Here is a 17942-nt window from a genome sequence, read left to right as displayed (position 1 = left end):
TCTGCAAGTGTCTTTCTCTTCCCTTCTCTGTCTTCTTCTCCTCTCATTTATCTCTCCTATCCAACAACAATGGCATCAATAATAACTACAACAATAAAACAACAAGGACAACAAAAGGGAGTAAATCTACTTAAATAAATAAGTAAATAAGAAATTGAGAGGGGAGGGGTGACATAGAGGGAGAGAGACAGAGAGGCACCTCCAGCACTCCTTGACTATTTGCAAAGTTTTCCCCCTGCAACTGGGGGACCAGGGGCTCAAACCCGGATCCTTGAGCATTGTAACATGTACACTCAACCAGGTGCACCACCACTTGTCCCCTCTCTCTCTTTCACTATCTCCCCTTTCCCTCTCAATTTCTCTGTCTCTACTCAATAAATACATATATAATATTTAAACATGTTTATTTATTTATTTTGCACTGAATAGAGACAGAGTAATTGAGGGGGAATAAAGAGTGGTGAAGAAGGGCTGCAGGTCTCTCTGTTTCTCTCCCTCTCTATCTCCCCCTTCCCTCTCAATTTCTGGCTGTCTCTAATAAATAAAGATCATTTAAATAATTCTATTTATTTTTTTGGATAGAGACAGTCAGAAATTGAGAGGAATGTGGAAATAGGGAGAGAGATAGACACACCTGCAGCCCTGCTTCACCACTAGTGAAGCTTTCCCTCTGCAGGTGGGGACCGGGGGCTTGAACCCAGGACCTTGTGCATTGTAATGTGTACGATTAACCAGATGCGCCACCACCCAGCCCCAATAATAAAGATAAGTTTAAACAAAAGAGAGAAATTAAGAGAGGAAGAGAGAGAGAGAGGAGAAAGATAAGACACCTGCAGCCTTGTTTCACTTCTCATACAGCACCCCCTGCAGGCGGTAGTGGGGGCTTAAACCCAGTCTTTTTTTTTTTTTTTTTTCCTTTCAAGCTAAGAACTTATGTATGTGTGATTTCACTACTAGTGGGCTAACATTTTTCATTTTTCATTCAGAGATAAATAGACAGAGATAGAGATAGCATAGCATGGTCCGGGAGGTGGTGAAGTGGCTAAAGCACTAAACTCTCAAGCACGAGGTCCTGAGTTCAGTTCCCGGCAGCACATGTGCCAGAGCAATGTAAAAAAAGAGAGAGCAAAAAACTGGATTTTCCTCTGGTGCTGTAGTATATGCCCTTGTAGTTCTGGAGCTTAAATCTAGAGCACGGTACATGCCCCACCCTGTGAACTGTTCCTCAGGCAATATATACATCTTTTTAAAAAAAGGTATTTAAGACTACTGCACTAAGCTACATGGTTTTCTTGGAACTTTCTCACACACAAAGGTGGTATATTAAAAAAAAAAAAAACACCACTTTGGGGACTGGACTTGTACAATTCCACTGTCCTTAATGGACCCAGCCACTGTGGACCCTCTCCTCCCCCTTTTTTGGACAAAGGGTGAAAGAAAAGAGGGAGAGGGGGTCAGGTGGTAGCACAGTGGGTTAAGTGCACATTGAGCAAAGTGCAAGGACAGGCATAAGGACCTGGGTTCGAGCCCCCAGCTCCCCACCTGCAGGGGAGTCGCTTCACAGGTGGTGAAGCAGGTCTGCAGGTGTCTATCTTTCTCTCCTCCTCTCTGTCTTCCCCTCCTCTCTCCATTTCTCTCTGTCCTATCCAACAACAACAAAGGCAACAAAATGGGAAATATGGCCTCCAGGAGCAGTGTATTTGTAGTGCTAGCACTGAGTCTCAGCGATAACCCTGGAGGCAAAAAAAAAGAGAGAGAGATACAGAGAGGCATGGGGGTGAGGCACCACAGCATTCCTCCAGTCTGAAAAATCTCCACTTTTGTACAATTTTCCTGTATGGCAGCTGAAGACTTGAACATGACCAATCTTTGCACACTGTTAAGTGTGCTCTATACAGGTGGATCATCTCTTCGCCCAAGTACATTATTTATTATTATTATTATTATTAAAACCTACACAAACCAATCCAAAGACAGTATTTGTTATTACTGTTGATGTTATTTATCAGAAAAATGCTCAGCTCTGGTTTATAGTTGGGTGGGGGATTGAACCTGGGAACTTGGAGCCTCAGTCATAGATCTTTTTGCATAAGCAGTATGCTATCTTCCCTGCCCCCAAATACCTTACTTATTTTTTGTAATTTTATTTATCTTCCCTTTTGTTGCCCTTGTCTTTTTTTTATTGTTGTTGTAGTTGATGTCTTTGTTGTTGGATAGGACAGAGAGAAATGGAGAGAGGAGGGGAAGACAGAGAGGGGGAGAGAAAGACAGACACCTGCAGACCTGCTTCACCGCCTGTGAAGCGACTCCCCTGCAGGTGGGGAGCCGGGGGCTCGAACCGGGATCCTCATGCCGGTCCCTGCGCTTAGTGCCACCTGCGCTTAACCCGCTGCGCTACCGCCCGGCTCCCAATACCTTACTTTTTAAACTTAATTTTTAACTATGAATAATGAATTCATCTCTTTCTCACACACACAATTCTTTAAATCCTTTTTTTTTTTTTTTTCCCCTACTGGAGCACTGCTCAGTTGTGGCTTATGGTGGTGCCAAGAGATTGAACCTGGGACCTCTGAGCCTCAGGTATGAAAGCCTTTTGCATAAAAGACCAGGCTATCTGTGGTCCGGGAGGTGGCGTAGTGGATAAAGCACTGGATTCTCAACCATGAGGTCCTGAGTTCAATCCCTGGCTGCACATGTACCAGTGATGTCTGATTCTTTCTCTCCTCCTATCTTTCTCATGAATAAATAAATACATTCTTAAAAAAAAAAAAAAAAGACCTTCGGCAACACACAACGACCCTGGGTCCATGCTCCCAGAGGGATAGAGAGTGGGAAAGCTATCAGGGGAGGGGGTGGGATATGGAGATTGGGTGGTGGGAATTGTGTGGAGTTGTACCTCTCCTACTCTATGGTTTTGTTAATTTATCCTTTCTTAAATAAAAAATAAATTAAAAAAAAAAGAAAAAAAGAAAAAGACCAGGCTATCTCCCCAGCTTGGATATTTGTTTTTCCAGCTGACTTTCATTCTTTTATGTCATAACCTATTTGAAAGTAGGAAAAGCAATATCAGAAACTTAAGTTCTAATTTTGTAATTTGGACCTTAAAGTCAGCTGGTTAAGCATGAAGGATAATATATATATATATATATATATATATATATATATATATATATATATGTGTGTATGTGTATGTGTATGTGTATGTATATGTATACACACGCACACACACATATATATATATACACACATACATATGAAGCCAGGATTGCTCTAACAACTTTTTTGTTTGCTTGTAACTTTAGCTGAATGTTCAGTATGCTCAGTATAGAATAACCCACCCACCTACTCTTGCATCACTAGGAATAAAGGGCTATTATTACCTTGACTCCAGTGACACAATGTTGTCATTAGCAGCACTTGCCTATTTTCAAAGTCCCGGCAAAGCACTTTTGGGATATATATACTTATATAGATATGATTTTATTTTAATGAGAGACCAGAACACAGCCCTGTGACTCATTCGGGGGACTGAGACTTTGGAGCCTCAGGCTTGAAAACCTTTTTGCAGAACCAACATGCTTATCTCCCCCTCCTCATTGTCTTCTTGTCTCCTTTCATTTTTATTTTGAAAGCACAATCTGTTTTCTTCGTCGTGAACTGTGTATCGAATTACCTGTTTTCCTTTCAATTCTGAGTGCAGAATCTCCTACACTGGCATGGGCTCTCCTTCGAGGCCTCATTTGCAGATGACCTATAAAGGTTCTTCCTCCAGCAGACCTGTCTGACAGGAAGCTGGGGTGATGATGCTACCCTTCTCATGCAAGCAGGCCAGGCACTTGGCTCAGGCACAGAACAGTCACTCATTTTCCTTCACGTTTTGCCAGAAAGCGGGTCAGCAGCCCCACGCATCGCCTCCACGCGTCGGATGCCTTTGTGAACAAGCCCAAGCCAGACAGAGACGTGGGCCACGCGCAGGTGAGTTGGGGGGCGGAGACCTGGGGGGCGCGCCTGCGTGTGGCCGGGGCTCGCCGGGACTCCTCGCCCCGGGCTGGCCGCGCGCCTGCGCCGCCAGTGTCAGGAGGACCCGCGCGCGGCTTCATGAGATAGACCGGCGGCGGCGCGGACAGCCCAGAGGGGCGTGGTCAGGTGGGTGGGCGGGGCGTGATCAAGCGGCGGGGGCGTGGCCGAGCGGGGATGGGGCGGGGCTGTTGCTGAGTTGGAGCTTCTCTGATCTGACCCCGGTTTTCCGCTCAGGACGGCGGTCGTTCAGGCCATGTACTGGCGTCGGGCGGTTCTGGCAGGGACGCGGTTTATCCAGAGCGGGAGCAGGTGCAGGAGCAGCTCGACGGCAGGGCTCGAGGAGGCCCGTAGAGCTGCAGCCTCTGGGTACCAGGCATTGCGAGCGGGACAAGCTGGGCCCAGCGGGGAGGCTTGGCGAGGTCTTGCAGGGCGCCTGCGGGCGCGGGCTGGTCCTGTCCCGGGGTGAGGGGCGACCTGGCCATCGCGTGATCCTGGGGCCGAGGGGGTGGGCAAGGGTGCTCCCGGCACTTGGGCTGACTTGAGGACCTGGGTACACTGCTTGACATTATTTAGCTTCCTTCCTTCCTTCCTTTCTTAAAGTACGTTCTGCTTGACATTATTTAGCTTTCTTTCTTTCGTTCTTTCTTCCTTCCTTCCTTCCTTCCTTTCTTAAAGTACGTTCTGTTTTTCTTTCTAAGTAAGTATCTTACTTTTCATGAGCGATACAGAGAAACATACACAGAGAGCGGAGCCCTTGCTCAGCTCCGGTTCTTGGTGGTGCTGGAGATCGAACCTGACACTTGGCCTCAGGCATCATGAGAGTCTTCTTCAAACTAATAATAACGCCATCTCCTCAGCCCAATGCCTGGCATTCTCAAGTGTGTTAGGACGGCCTGTGGCTACTTGTCAGTTACCCTCAAGAAATTGAGAGTTCGGGAGTCGGGCGGTAGCGCAGCGGGTTAAGCAGGATCGGTTAGGATCCCGGTTCAAGCCCCCGGCTCCCCACCTGCAGGGGAGTCGCTTCACAGGCGGTGAAGCAGGTCTGCAGGTGTCTCTCTGTCTTTCTTCCCCTCTATCTCCCCCTTCTCTCATTTTCTTTCTGTCTCTATCCAATAACAAGTAAAGAAATAAAGAAATTGAGATTTCAGACAAGACAGCAAGTAATTGTTAAATATAAGCCTGTCCGCAATGTTTTTATCTGAAAATCTAATTTATTTGAATGCTCTGTGTCCCCCCCTTTCCTAAATGGCCAGACCTTGGCCATGGTGTGCGATTTTTTCCGCCTTGATATTGCCTCAGGCTGGCTGGGGTGTTGGGGGTGGGGTTGATGTTTGTCTGTCACTCAGTGCAATCTCCCTGCCTTCCTCCTTGTTAAGGTATTGAACTTTTTTTAAAAAAGACATTAAAAAATTTATTAATAAAATGGAAATACTGACAAAACCATAGGATGAGAGGGTACAACTCCACACAGTTCCCACCACCAGACCTCCGTATCCCATCCCCTCCCCTCATAGCTTTCCTATCCTTTAACCCTCTGGGAGTATGGACCCAAGGTCATTGTGGGGTGCAGAAGGTGGAAGTCTGGCTTCTGTAATTGCTTCCCCGCTGAACATGGGCATTGGCAGGTCGATCCATACTCCCAGCCTCTTTCCCTAGTGGGGCAGGGCTCTGGGGAAGCGGAGTTCCAGGACATATTGGTGGGTTGTCTGTCCAGGGAAGTCTGCAGATGGAGATTTGGGGGTTTCCATTTTGGAAAAAGCTAGTAGGTCTATTTTAGTTATATTCCAAGGGGCCCATGACTTTACTAGTTTTTACCTGAGTCTGACAGCGAATATGCAGGTGGACCCAAGGTATTGTCTGGGTAGATGGTGTCATAGTAGGAAAAGGTCTTGAACTTCTTGTGCTGAACTCTAGAAACCCTTTGGAAAGAACAGATAATCATGTGATACCACTGCTTGGTCTTAGAGACTGATATATATATATATATACATATATATATATATATATATATATATATATTTTTTTTTTTTTTCATTGATGTGCCTTCCTGGAGTGTTCAGTTTGCTTGCACAAGGTGTGTATTCCAGGAATGTGGCCCCGCTGGTGGATGCTTCATCTGTATTGAAGTGAAATGTTGGTTTGCATAGTTTTCTTCTGCTCCACCCTCTCCGTGCCCTGTCCTGTTTTTCAATTAGGTGATGACTCTACTAGAACTGAAGGAAAAAAGATGTCTTCCAGAAACTTGTATTTTTTATTTGGCAGGGAAGAGAGGGTGATATTTCTTTCTTTTAAAAAAATTTTTATTTATTTTCCCTTTTGTTGCTCTTGTTGTAGTAGTTATTATTGTTGTTGTTATCAATGTTGTCATTGTTGGATAGGACAGAGAGAAATGTAGAGAGGAGGGGAAGACAGAGAGGGGGAGAGAAAGACACCTGCAGACCTGCTTCACCACTTGTGAAGTGACTCCCCTGCAGGTGGGGAGCCAGAGGCTCCAACCCGGATCCTTCTGCTGGTCCTTGCGTTTTGCGTCACGTGCTTTTAACCCACTGCGCTATGGAGAGAGCACTCCAGAGAGGGTGGTATTTCTGAATGCACTTTCCTCCACCTGTGGCTACCCAAGAAAACACTGTATTATGAAAGTTCTGCTGAAACTGCTTCAGTAGTAAGTGCATACTGCATGCACATGATTTGAAGATGTAAATAATAGGTGCTTTAGAGCTAATGATTAAATGCTTCCCTTAAGGTTAAAAGGTCAGGGGTTTGGGTGGTGGCACACTAGATTAAGCGCAGTAGTATTTAAAAACTCAAGGACCTGCTTGAGGATCTCAGTTCAAGGCCTCAAGCTCCCCACCTGCAAAGGGGGTGGGGGATGCTTCACAAGCAGTGAAGCAGGTCATCAGGTGTCTGTCTTTTTCTCCCCCCCCTTTTTTTTTTTGACTTTTAAAAAAAGATTTATTTATTTATTAGAAACATAGGAGGAGAAAGAACCAGACAGACTCTGGAACATGTGCTGCCAGGGATGCTTGAGAGTCCAGTACTTTATCCACTGTGGCACCTCCTGGACCACTCTGTCTCTTATCTTCCCCTCACCGCTCCATTCCTCTCGGTCCTATCCAACAAAATGGAAAAAAAAAAATGGCCTCCAGGAGCAATGGATTTGTAGTGCAAACAATGAACCCCAGCAATAACCATGGAGGCAAAAAAAAAAAAAAATTAAAAGGTCAGATTTATTACACTAAACTCCTTACCTGACCAGCAGGCCTAACCTTTTCAGGTTTGGGCTCTAGGAATTTAACCTGCTCTTTTGTTAATATTTCACCATCTTCCTTTCTCTCATGTTGACTGACATCAGTCTTACTGCTTCTAACCATTTCATGAAATAAGCACACAGGCTTTGTTGTTTTTTTATTGGTACCCTGCTTACCAGTGAGAAGTATGGAATCACAGATTGTCAATATGGGAGAGTTACTATGTTGTAATTTTTACCAGCAGTTTTCATCTAAACCTGTTTCCTGTTATTACTGAAGATAATGTTTTGCTATAGTGTCATTATTCCATGTGTTTAATCATGGGCAGATGGAACCGATATTTAAGTAATCCAAGAAAAACATGAAAACTCTGATTCTTCCTGAAGTACTAAACGTTTCTAGTATATGTTAAAAAAGAAGTTTTGGTAGTGGCGATGATAGTGAAATGGTTATACAAACATTCTCATGATTGAGGCTTTAAGGTTCGAACCCTTACACCACCATTAGCCAGAGCTAAGCAGTGCTGTAGTAAACAGACAAACTAAACAATGTAAAAAAAAAAAAAAAGAAAAGAAAAGAAAGTTTTGAATGGTACTTTTGAAAAAAAATAAGGGAAGGGGGCCGGGTGGTGGTGCACCTGCTTGAGTGCACATGTTACTGTATGTAAGGACACAGGTTCGAGCCCCCAGTCCCTACCTGCAGGGGGAAAGCTTCACAAACAGTGAAGCAGTGTTGTCAGTGTCTGTCTTTCTGTGTCTCCCTCTTTTTTTATTTTTTATATTACAAAATTGCATGTCGACAGGGGTTTGAATCCACACCATTCCCACCACCAGAGTTCTGAATCTTCACTCTCCCCACTGCAATCCACCACAGTTCCCCTAAAGTTGTAGACATGGGCCAACCATCTTCTCTACAACTATCGGTCTACATTTATACATAGTTGCTCCTTATTTTTCTGATTCAACCCTCTCTTCCCCTTTAAGCCACTCATAACATAGTAGCTACCTCCATATGTCCCTCTCCTTTTCCTTCTCTCTCTCTGGGTGCTGATGGAGCTGAAGTGCAGAGTCCTCTTATCTTCATCCTGCCACTCCCCCCCCCCCCATGGGAGTATGGATCAAGGTTGTTTATGGGGAGCAGAAGGTAGGAGTTCTGGCTTCTGTAGCTGCTTCTCTGCTGAGCATGGGCATTGACAGGTTGATCCATAGCCCCAGTCTGTTTCCATCTTTCCCTAGGGGACCAGAGCTCTGGAGATGCGAGGGTCCAGGACACACTGGTGAGGTCGTCTGCCTAGAGACGTTGGGGTGGAGTCATAGTAGCATCTGCAGCCTGGTGTCTGGAAGGTGTTATGACCTGAGGCTGTGGATGTTTTTCAGTTGTGGATTCTGTGTCCAGTTCAATCTCTTGTTGTGTGCAATAGTTGTATCGGGGAGAGCAAAATCTGATTGCAGCTACTCCATAAACCATGCCTTCCGTGTGTCTCTCCCTTTCCATCTCCCCCATCCTATCATTTCTGGCTGTCTCTATCCAATAAATAAATAAAGATAATAACAAAAAAATTTTTAATGAGGGAAACATTATACACTAATGTACAACAGCATTTAAATTACATTCACAATGAAAGAAGTTGATTTGGAGGTGGAACTTTTAAAACCAAAACTTGAATTTTGCAACATAATTATAAGGAGATTATTTTTAGAAATATATGAAGTTTGAATTCTTAATCTAATTCTTTTTTTTTTTATTCCCCTTTGCCTCCAGGGTTATTGCTGGGGCTTGGTGCCTACAGTATGAATCCACTGCTTCTGGTGGCTATTCTGGCCCCCCCCCATTTTTTCTATTTGATAGGACAGACAGAAATTAAAAGGGGAGGGGGGAAGAAAGGGAAACAAACAGAAGCCTGCAGACCTGCTTCACTGCTCATGAATGGGAGCTTGAAGCCTGGTCCTTGTGCATAGTACATAGTACTGGCTGCACCACCGCCTCGGCCCTTTGATGTAATTCTTTTAATCCTTAGATAGTCAAATAATTTTCTACTGGAGCATCTATTTTCTCATAATCCTTCCCCAAGATTTGCTTTGTAATGTTTTATATCATTGCAGCAATTTATTTGGGTCTTGGGTGACTGAAAACAATGAAGCAGATGACAGTTCTGCTGAGATAGGCAGTGAGATCTGATGATATTACAATAGTCACTTTTCCATTTATAATGAATGCCTCCTTTTTATATTTTATTTATTTATTAATGAGAAAGGTGATATATATATGTATATGTATATATATATATATAGAGAGAGAGAGAGAGAGAGAAAGAGAGAGAGAGAGACAGAGAGGGAGAGAAGCAGACATTACTTTGGTACATGTGCTGCTGGGGATTGAACTCAGGACGTACTTCGTGAAAGTCCAGTGCTTGATCCACTTTGCCGTCTCCCAGACCACATGAATGCCTCCTTTTACACATTCTCAAGTGCTAGCTTTTGGACAGTACATACTGAGTGAATGAGGGTCCCTGTAACCACAAAATAATTGTTGCAATGTCAGATGTTATTAAATATCTATTACATTCAAGGTACTGTTCTTTTATTTATTTTTTATTCCCTTTCCCCCCCTTGTTTTATTGTTGTAGTTATTAATGTTGTTGTTATTGGATAGGACAGAGAGAAATGGAGAGAGGAAGGGAGACAAGTGAGGGGGAAGGAAGGAAAGACACCTGCAGACCTGCTTCACCGCCTGTGAAGCGACTCCCCCTGCAGGTGGGGTTAAGGTACTGTTCTTATTTCTGATTATCAGTTTATTGAATCTTTACAAAACCCTTTGAGGAAGGAGCGGTTACTGCTCCCATTTTGTAAACTGGGAAAATTGTGCTTTGAATTATGATCCAGATACATTAGGTTTTTTTTTTTAACTGTTTGACATTTATGTATTACCTTACTTACTTATTTTGGTGGAAGTTATTTTGGCATAAGGACCCCAGTTCGAGACCCTGGCTCCCCACCTGCAGGAGAGTTGCTTCACAGACAGTCTTACAGCTGTGCCCAGTCACTTTCTCATGAAGACAGAGAGAGAAACAGTGAGGGGAAAACACCGCAGTACCGAAGGCTCCTCTGTTGGCATAGTGTTTCCTTATATGTCAAACCCTGATCAAGTGTATGACAGTTCAGGCACACTACCTGGTAAGCTAGCTTTCTGGCTCTTGATATGCTTTTATAAGACTATTGAAAAGAATATTTTCCAACTAATGCACAGGTCATGTGACCAGTCATTAGGACATTCCATTATTTGGTGTCATCTTGTAAATAAATGTGCTTTTATCAGATGTTTTGGGCATGAGAAGGCTAGTTAGATAAGCACACTGGGCCTTTAGATTACAGTAAACTGGGGGCCAGGCGGTAGCGCAGTGGGTTAAGCGCATGTGGCGCAAAGTGCAAGGACCGGCGTAAGGACCCCGGTTCGAGACCCAGACTCCCCACCTGTAGGAGAGTCGCTTCACAGGCAGTGAAGCAGGTCTGCAGGTGTCTTTCTCTCCCCCTCTCTGTCTTCCCCTCCTCTCTCCATTTCTCGCTGTCCTATCCAACAACAACGACAACAATAATAGTAACAGCAACACCAATAAACGAGAAAAGAAGGGCAACAAAAGGGAAAAAATGGCCTCCAGGAGCAGTGGATTCGTAGTGTAGGCACCGAGCCCCAGCAATAACCCTGGAGGCAAAAAAAAAAAAAGATTATAGTAAACTAATACTTTGTAAACTGATATTTTATAATATGTACATTCCCCCCCACCTGTTTTGTAGATTTGGGTGTTTATTATCAAGTCAGGTTTTCCTCAGCTGGTACTTAAATATTATCCTCAATGTGGAGTAACTTGTGCTGTCTTTTAAAATTCTTTTTAGGATGGGGAACAGCACGTCATCATCTTTTGGGACACCAGCAACTGCTCCTGTGAATCAGATCCAAGTGAGTGATGTGGGAAACATATGGAGAGAAGCTTTACGGAAAAGGAATTGCATAGTGGTCCGGGAGGTGTTACAGTGGATAAAGCAGTGGACTCGCAGTCATGAGGTCCCAAGTTCAACCCTCAGCAGCACATGTCCCAAGTCATTTCTAGTTCTTTGTCTCTCTCCTTTCTCATTAATATGGAGAATCTTAAAAAAAAAAAAAAAGGAATTGCATCTTACATGTTTAACATGCTCATTCAGTATCCAAATTTGACATAGTTCAGTAAATGAGTCACTAAATTTACTTACATATATGTGTGTATATATGCTTTTCTTTCTTTTTTTAATTTCTTTTCTGGCAGATTAATGGTTTACAGTCGACAGTGAAATACAATAGTTTGTACATGCATAGCATTTCCACATAACAATACAACTCCCTTAGGTCCTCCTCTGCCATTATGTTCCAGGACCTGAAGCCTCCCCCTCCCCCCCCAGTCTTTTACTTTGGTGCAATATACCAATATGCTTTTTTTTTTTCTTTTTTAAATCTTCTACCAAAATAGCACATCAGACAAAAAAGGACTTAGATCATTTTGGTAGTCAACATTTGTGATTTTTTTCCAAAGAATTTATTTATTCATGAGAAAGATAGTAAAGAAAGAAAGAACTGAACATCACTCTGGTACATGTGCTGCCGAGGATTGAACTCAGAACCTCCACGGTTGAGAATCCAATGCTTTATCCACTGCATCACCTCCTGGACCACATCATGATTTCTTTCACTCCCTCTGAATTGATTCCCTTTTCTGTCATACTTAATCCAGTCTACTAGTATCAATTATACTGCCCTTAGTTGGGAATACTATTTGATTTTTGGCCGTTGAAGTTGATTAACGGCTTTCTTTCCTGACACAGAATGCAGTATGAACTGCTGCATAAATAGCACTCTTTGGGATGCCACCCTTCTGCGTTCTGTTGTTTTCTGCTCTCTCACTGCAAAGTCTGGTTAAATCAGAAGACTTCTATGTGTGTTCTTCATACAAGACATGCCTATATTTTTCTTTTCTTTGTTCCTTACTACCAGTCATTGCCACATGTATAAAATAGACACAAGCTTGCAGATAGTGAAGTGATGCTTATAAGGACAAATAGAACTTCTGAATCACTTCCAAGTGAGCTATTTTGTCGGCCCTGTTGATGGAGGTTTACGTAAAAGTTTATGACTTTTCTCCTCAGATCCATTGAATGTTCATTTTTGGAAATAAATTTCCCAGGACAAGCAATACAAGAGTACCTTATCGTGGTCCGGAAGGTGGTACAGTGGATAAAGCATTGGACTCTCAAGCATGAGGTCCTGAGTTCAATCCCCGGCAGCACGTGTACCAGGATGATGCCTGGTTCCTCCTGTGTTTCTTATTAATAAATGAAATCTTAAAAAAAAAATACCTTATCACCACAAGAATACCACTTTTTAAATTATTATTGTAAAGATATACAGGAAAGGAAGGGGCTGGTTGGTAGCATACTCGGTTGGTGCACATGCTACAGAGCACAAGTTCCTGAGTTCAAGCCCCTGGTCCAGATCTGCAGGGGAAGCTTCACCAACTGTTGAAGCAGGTCTGCAGGTATCTCTCTCTCTTTCTTTCTTTTTTTCTTTCTCCCTTTCTTTCCTTCTTTCTTTTTTTAAATAGTTGAGTCATTTTATTTTAATTTATTTTTTTGGATAGGACAGAGAGAAATCAAGAGAGGAGGGGAGACAGACAGATACCTGCAGATGTGCTTTACCACCCGTGAAGCAATGCCCCTTGCAGGTGGGGAGCTGGGGGCTGGAACCGGGTTACTTGTGAAGGTCCTTGCGCTCGTGCCCTGTGCGCTTAACCTGAGCTAGTGGCCGACTCCCGGTATTTCGTTCTCTGTCTCCCCTTTCCCTTTCAATTTCTGTCTTTAATAAATGAATAAGTAAATAATTAAAAAAATATACAGGAAGAAGTGGAAGATGAGGGGTAAGCTATAGAAAGACAAACACTCAGATGAGACAGAGATCTGGCTGTGACATCTGTCACCCCATTAATCTTGAGGGTTGATTCAGCTGATCTGGTTGGCTAGGCAGCTGTCCCTTTCCTCCCTCACCGCTCCACATGTGTCCCTCTCGAAGCTGTGTATGGTCAAAGAGGATGACCTTCCCTGAGTAGAGATATAGAGACACTCTACTTCACTAGAGCTTCCTCTGGTATTGTGGCACCTCCTATGTGGTGCCAGGACTCAAATCTGGGCTTCTTACGATGAAACGTGAGCTGTCTCCAACCCCAAACCTTCATTAAAAAGAAGGAAAAATATGTATTTAAGTATGTGTGTGTATTTTCCCCCCACCCCTGCTGTGCCCCATACCCTTAAAATTTTAAGGAGAATCCTTATAAAGAAGTTATCACTGTGGTCTGGGAGGTGGAACAGTGGATAAAGAATTGGACTTTCAAGTGTGAAGTCCCTCGTTCAACCCCCAAAATGATATCTTGTTTTTTCTCTCTCCTCCTATCTTTCTCATTAATAAATGAATAAATCTTAAAAAAAAAAAAAAGAAGTTATCACCATTACAAGTTAAGGTAGGTGGCCTGGGAGGTGGCACAATGTATACTTAAAGTGTTGGATTCTCAAGTATGATGTCCCACATTTGATCCCTAGCAGTGCATATTCTAGTGCATGTCAGAAAAAAACCAACCAACTTTTTTTTCTTTTAATAAAGTTAAAGAAGGTAAAAAGTTCACCCTGAACACCTGCTGAATATCTGAGAAGCTGCACAACAGATTAGGTATCTGGACTGTAGAACCAGACTTGACAGAATCCAAATCTCAGTTCTCCCACTTAGAAGCCAGAGGCCAGGGGGCTGGGTGGTAGCGCAGTGGGTTAAACGCACATGGCGCAAAGCACATGGACTGATATAAGGATCCTGGTTTGAGCCACCAGCTCCCCACCTGCAGGGGGGTCGCTTCACAGGTGATGAAGCAGGTCTGCAGGTGTCTCTCTTTCTTTCTCTCCTCTGTCTTCCCCTCCTCTCTCCACTTCTCTCTGTCCTATCCAACAACAGTGACATAAATAACAACAATAATAGTAACCACAACAACAATAAAACAACAAGGGCAACAAAAGGGGGGAAAAAAGCCTCCAGGAGTAGTGGATTTGTGCACCGAGACCCAGCAACAACCCTGGAGGCAAAACAAAAACAAAAAAAAAGAAGCCAAAGGCCAAACAAATTATTTACTTCCTTCTCTGTCTATTTTTTTAAAAAATATTTATTTTCCCTTTTGTTGCCTTTATCGTTTAACATTGTTAGGGTTATTGATGTCATTTTTGTTGGATAGGACAGAGAGAAATGGAGAGGAAGGGGAAAGAAAAACAGACACCCGTAGTCCTGCTTCACCACTTGTGAAGCGACTTCTCTGCAGGTGGGGAGCTGGGACTTGAACCAGGGGGTTTGAACCAGGATCCTTACACCGGTCCTTGAGCTTTGCACCACCTGCGCTTAACCCGCTGCGCCACCACCCGACTCCCTCTGTCTCTCATTCTTTACCTGTAAACTAAAGAACTAATCTAAGGATTGTGGTGAGGTCCACATGAGACAGTAAAGAGAAATGATTGAAAATTGTATTTTACACAGTAAACATTTGGTGTCCATGAATTGGTTATGGTTATTATTAGTTCCATGCCAATGCTTTTTATCTATTACAATCTTTTTCATAATAGGTTTCCTGTGTGGTTAACATCCACAGTCTTGAAGTCTTCAGACAAGGACACAGCTGGTAGAAACTTAGGTTGAACCCTGAATTGCACAACTCCCAAATCCTCCTACCCAATGTATCATGACTACTTTTCAAAAGCTAATAATCTAGAGTTTAAAACAGAAAATGATTTTTGTTTTCCTTTAGGAAACAATTTCTGACAACTGTGTAGTAATTTTCTCAAAAACATCTTGCTCTTACTGTACAATGGCAAAAAAAATTTTCAATGACATGAATGTTAACTATAAAGCTGTGGAATTGGACATGCTTGAATATGGAAGCCAGTTTCAAGATGCGCTTTACAAAATGACAGGTGAAAGAACTGTAAGTAGATCCTCTATGGTGTTTTTCTCCAAAGTGGGTGGTGACCCAGATCACCTAGACCTTACACCGTTGTTAGGAAAAGTTAGTGCTGTCCTTGAGAATGTTATGACAAAGGAACAGCAGACATAGGACAAGAAACAGTATTGCTAGTCTATTTTTGTTGTTGCTGTGTGTGTGGATTGAGATGGGTAAGTTAATTGTCATAAATTAGGGTGGGGGTAGCTAGTGGTTATGCACAGAATCTTATGCCTGCTGCTCCAAGGTCCCACCCACACCACCATAAACCAGAGCTGAGCAGTGCTCTGGTTTTTAAAAAAAAAGTGTTGTAAGTTCTTGTATATGAATGTTTAGTTCTCTTGGACCACTTGTGTAGTGAAATTGTCCTTCCTTCTTTGGGCATTGCAGACCAGATGTCAGTCTTAAGTTCCTATACTAACAGGAGTAAGTTATTGGTCCATATAATAGTTTTCAAATTCATATGTTTTAAATATTTATTTATTCCTTTTTATTGCCTTGTTTTATTGTTGTAGTTATTATTGTTGTTATTGATGTCATTGCTGTTTAATAGAACAGAGAGAAATGGAGAGAGGAGGGGAAGACAGAGGAGAGAAAGCTAGATACCTGCAGACCTGCTTCCCTGCCTGCGAAGCGACTCCCCTGCGGGGGGGGGGGGGGGGGGGAGGGGGAGGGAGGATCTGGGGGCTCGAACTGGGATCCTTACGCTGGTCCCTGCGTTTTGCATCATGTGTGCTTAATCGCTGTGCTACCACCCCAACTCCCCAGTATGATTTTTCTTTTTTTTTTTTTAATTTTTTATTTAGAAAGGGATTAATGAACAAAAACCAGTATGATTTTTATTTTCTTTTTTTTTCCTCCTCCAGGGTTATTTCTGGGCTCGGTGCCTGCACCATGAATCCACCGCTCCTGGAGGCCATTTTTTCCCCCCTTTTGTTGCCCTTGTTGTAGCTTCGTTGTGGTTATTATTATTGCCCTTGTTGATGCAATTCGTTGTTGGATAGGACAGAGAGAAATGGAGAGAGGAGGGGAAGACAGAGAGGGGGAGAGAAAGATAGACACCTGCAGACCTGCTTCACCGCCTGTGAAGCGACTCCCCTGCAGGTGGGGAGCCGGGGGCTTGAACCGGGATCCTTACGCCGGTCCCTGTGCTTTGCGCCACATGCGCTTAACCCACTGCGCCACCGCCTAACCCACTGCGCCACCGCCCGACCCCCCCCCCCCCCCCAGTATGATTTTTCTAAGTGCCTGTGCCTCAGTTTCCTCTTAACCAGGGGTGAACACAGAACTTACCTCAAGGATAGTAATGATTTAAAGGGTGATATGTTAAACTATGATGTCTGCCCCCCAAAAAAGCAGCCAGAAAGTGAACATGTATTATGTGAATTGATCTTCTGACACTAGGGTGATACCTACTCTATCTTTGTTTATTCAACAGGTGCCAAGAATATTTGTCAATGGGACATTTATTGGAGGTGCGACTGACACTCACAGGCTTCACAAAGAAGGAAAATTGCTTCCACTAGTTCATCAGTGTTATTTGAAAAAAAGCAAGAAAGAAGAAATTTCAGTGATGTAGGTGCTCATAAGTTTGCTAGTAACATGTTGGTATTTAAAGTGATAATGTCCTTAAAGTGCTTGAGGTTTCAAATATGTGAATTATCTTCACAAAAAAGTAAAAATGATAAACAATAAATTACTGCAGAAAACACATCTTCCTGTTTGCCATTTAAAAAAAATTTTTTTTTAATCATTGTTGTGGTTATTATTATCGTTGTTATTGATGTCATTGTTGCCAGATAGGACAGAAAGAAAATGGAGAGGATGGGAAGACAGAAACGGTACCTTGCAGGTAGGGAGCCGGGGTCTCAGACAGAGATCCTTATGTGGGTCCTTGCGCTTTGCGCCACATGCGCTTAACCCGCTATACTACTGCCCAACCCCCGCGTTTGCCAGTTTTCAAGCAGACTGATTTAAAACTGGGGTGGAAGGACTGGGGAGATAGCATAATGGTTATGTAAAAAGACTTTCATACTTGAAGATATGAGAGGACAAGGGAGACCAGTGCGCGGTTCAACTTTGGCACATATATATAATATCTATTTATTACCTTTTGTTGCCTTGTTTTATTGTTGTAGTTGTTATTGATGTCATCGTTGGCTAGGAGAGAGAGGATGGAGAGAGGAGGGGAAGACAGAGGGGGAGAGAAAGACAGACACCTGCAGACCTGCTTCACTGCCTGTGAAATGACTCCTCTGCGGGTGGGGAGCTGGGGGCTCGAACCAGAATCCTTTCGCCGGTCTTCTGGCCTCTGATTTTTTTATGTTTTTTTTTTTTTTAATATTTTATTTATTAATGAGAAAGATAGAGAAGAGTCAGACATCACTCTGGTAGATGTGCTGCCAGGGATTGAACTCAGGACCTCATGCTTGAGTCCAGCACTTTATCCATTGTGCCATCTCCTGGACCATGAGTTTAGTTTTCTTCGTCTGATTAAGAAACTGCAGTTGTAGTCTTCCTTTCTCCATACAACGGTTATCATCTTAAATCAGCCAAATGCACCCCTGGCTTGAGCCCCAGCATCACATAAAAGGTGTTATGGCAGTGGAGGAAGTGCTGGTTGTTTA

At 43.2% G+C, this 17942-nt stretch overlaps 1 protein-coding gene across 2 annotated transcripts; it reads left to right on the top strand.

The window, feature by feature from the left end:
- The first annotated feature begins 3903 nt into the window (after window positions 1-3903).
- Window positions 3904-17028, top strand: GLRX2 (glutaredoxin 2). Of its 2 annotated transcripts, none has more exons than XM_060178476.1 (4): window positions 3904-3975; window positions 11159-11222; window positions 15124-15300; window positions 16754-17028. In XM_060178476.1, the coding sequence occupies exons 2-4, from the start codon at window positions 11160-11162 to the stop codon at window positions 16892-16894; spliced, it is 381 nt and encodes a 126-aa protein (XP_060034459.1). In that variant the 5' UTR covers window positions 3904-3975; window position 11159; the 3' UTR covers window positions 16895-17028. The 2 variants fall into 2 exon arrangements, with proteins under 2 accessions (XP_060034459.1, XP_016040402.1); XM_016184916.2 differs by lacking the exon at window positions 3904-3975 and adding an exon at window positions 4199-4386.
- Window positions 17029-17942: the final 914 nt, after the last annotated feature.

Source organism: Erinaceus europaeus, chromosome 19 (assembly GCF_950295315.1).
Source record: "Erinaceus europaeus chromosome 19, mEriEur2.1, whole genome shotgun sequence".
NCBI lineage: Eukaryota > Metazoa > Chordata > Mammalia > Eulipotyphla > Erinaceidae > Erinaceus > Erinaceus europaeus.
Note: the sequence above shows the minus strand (reverse complement) of the source record. Positions and strands in the feature narration are given on the sequence as shown.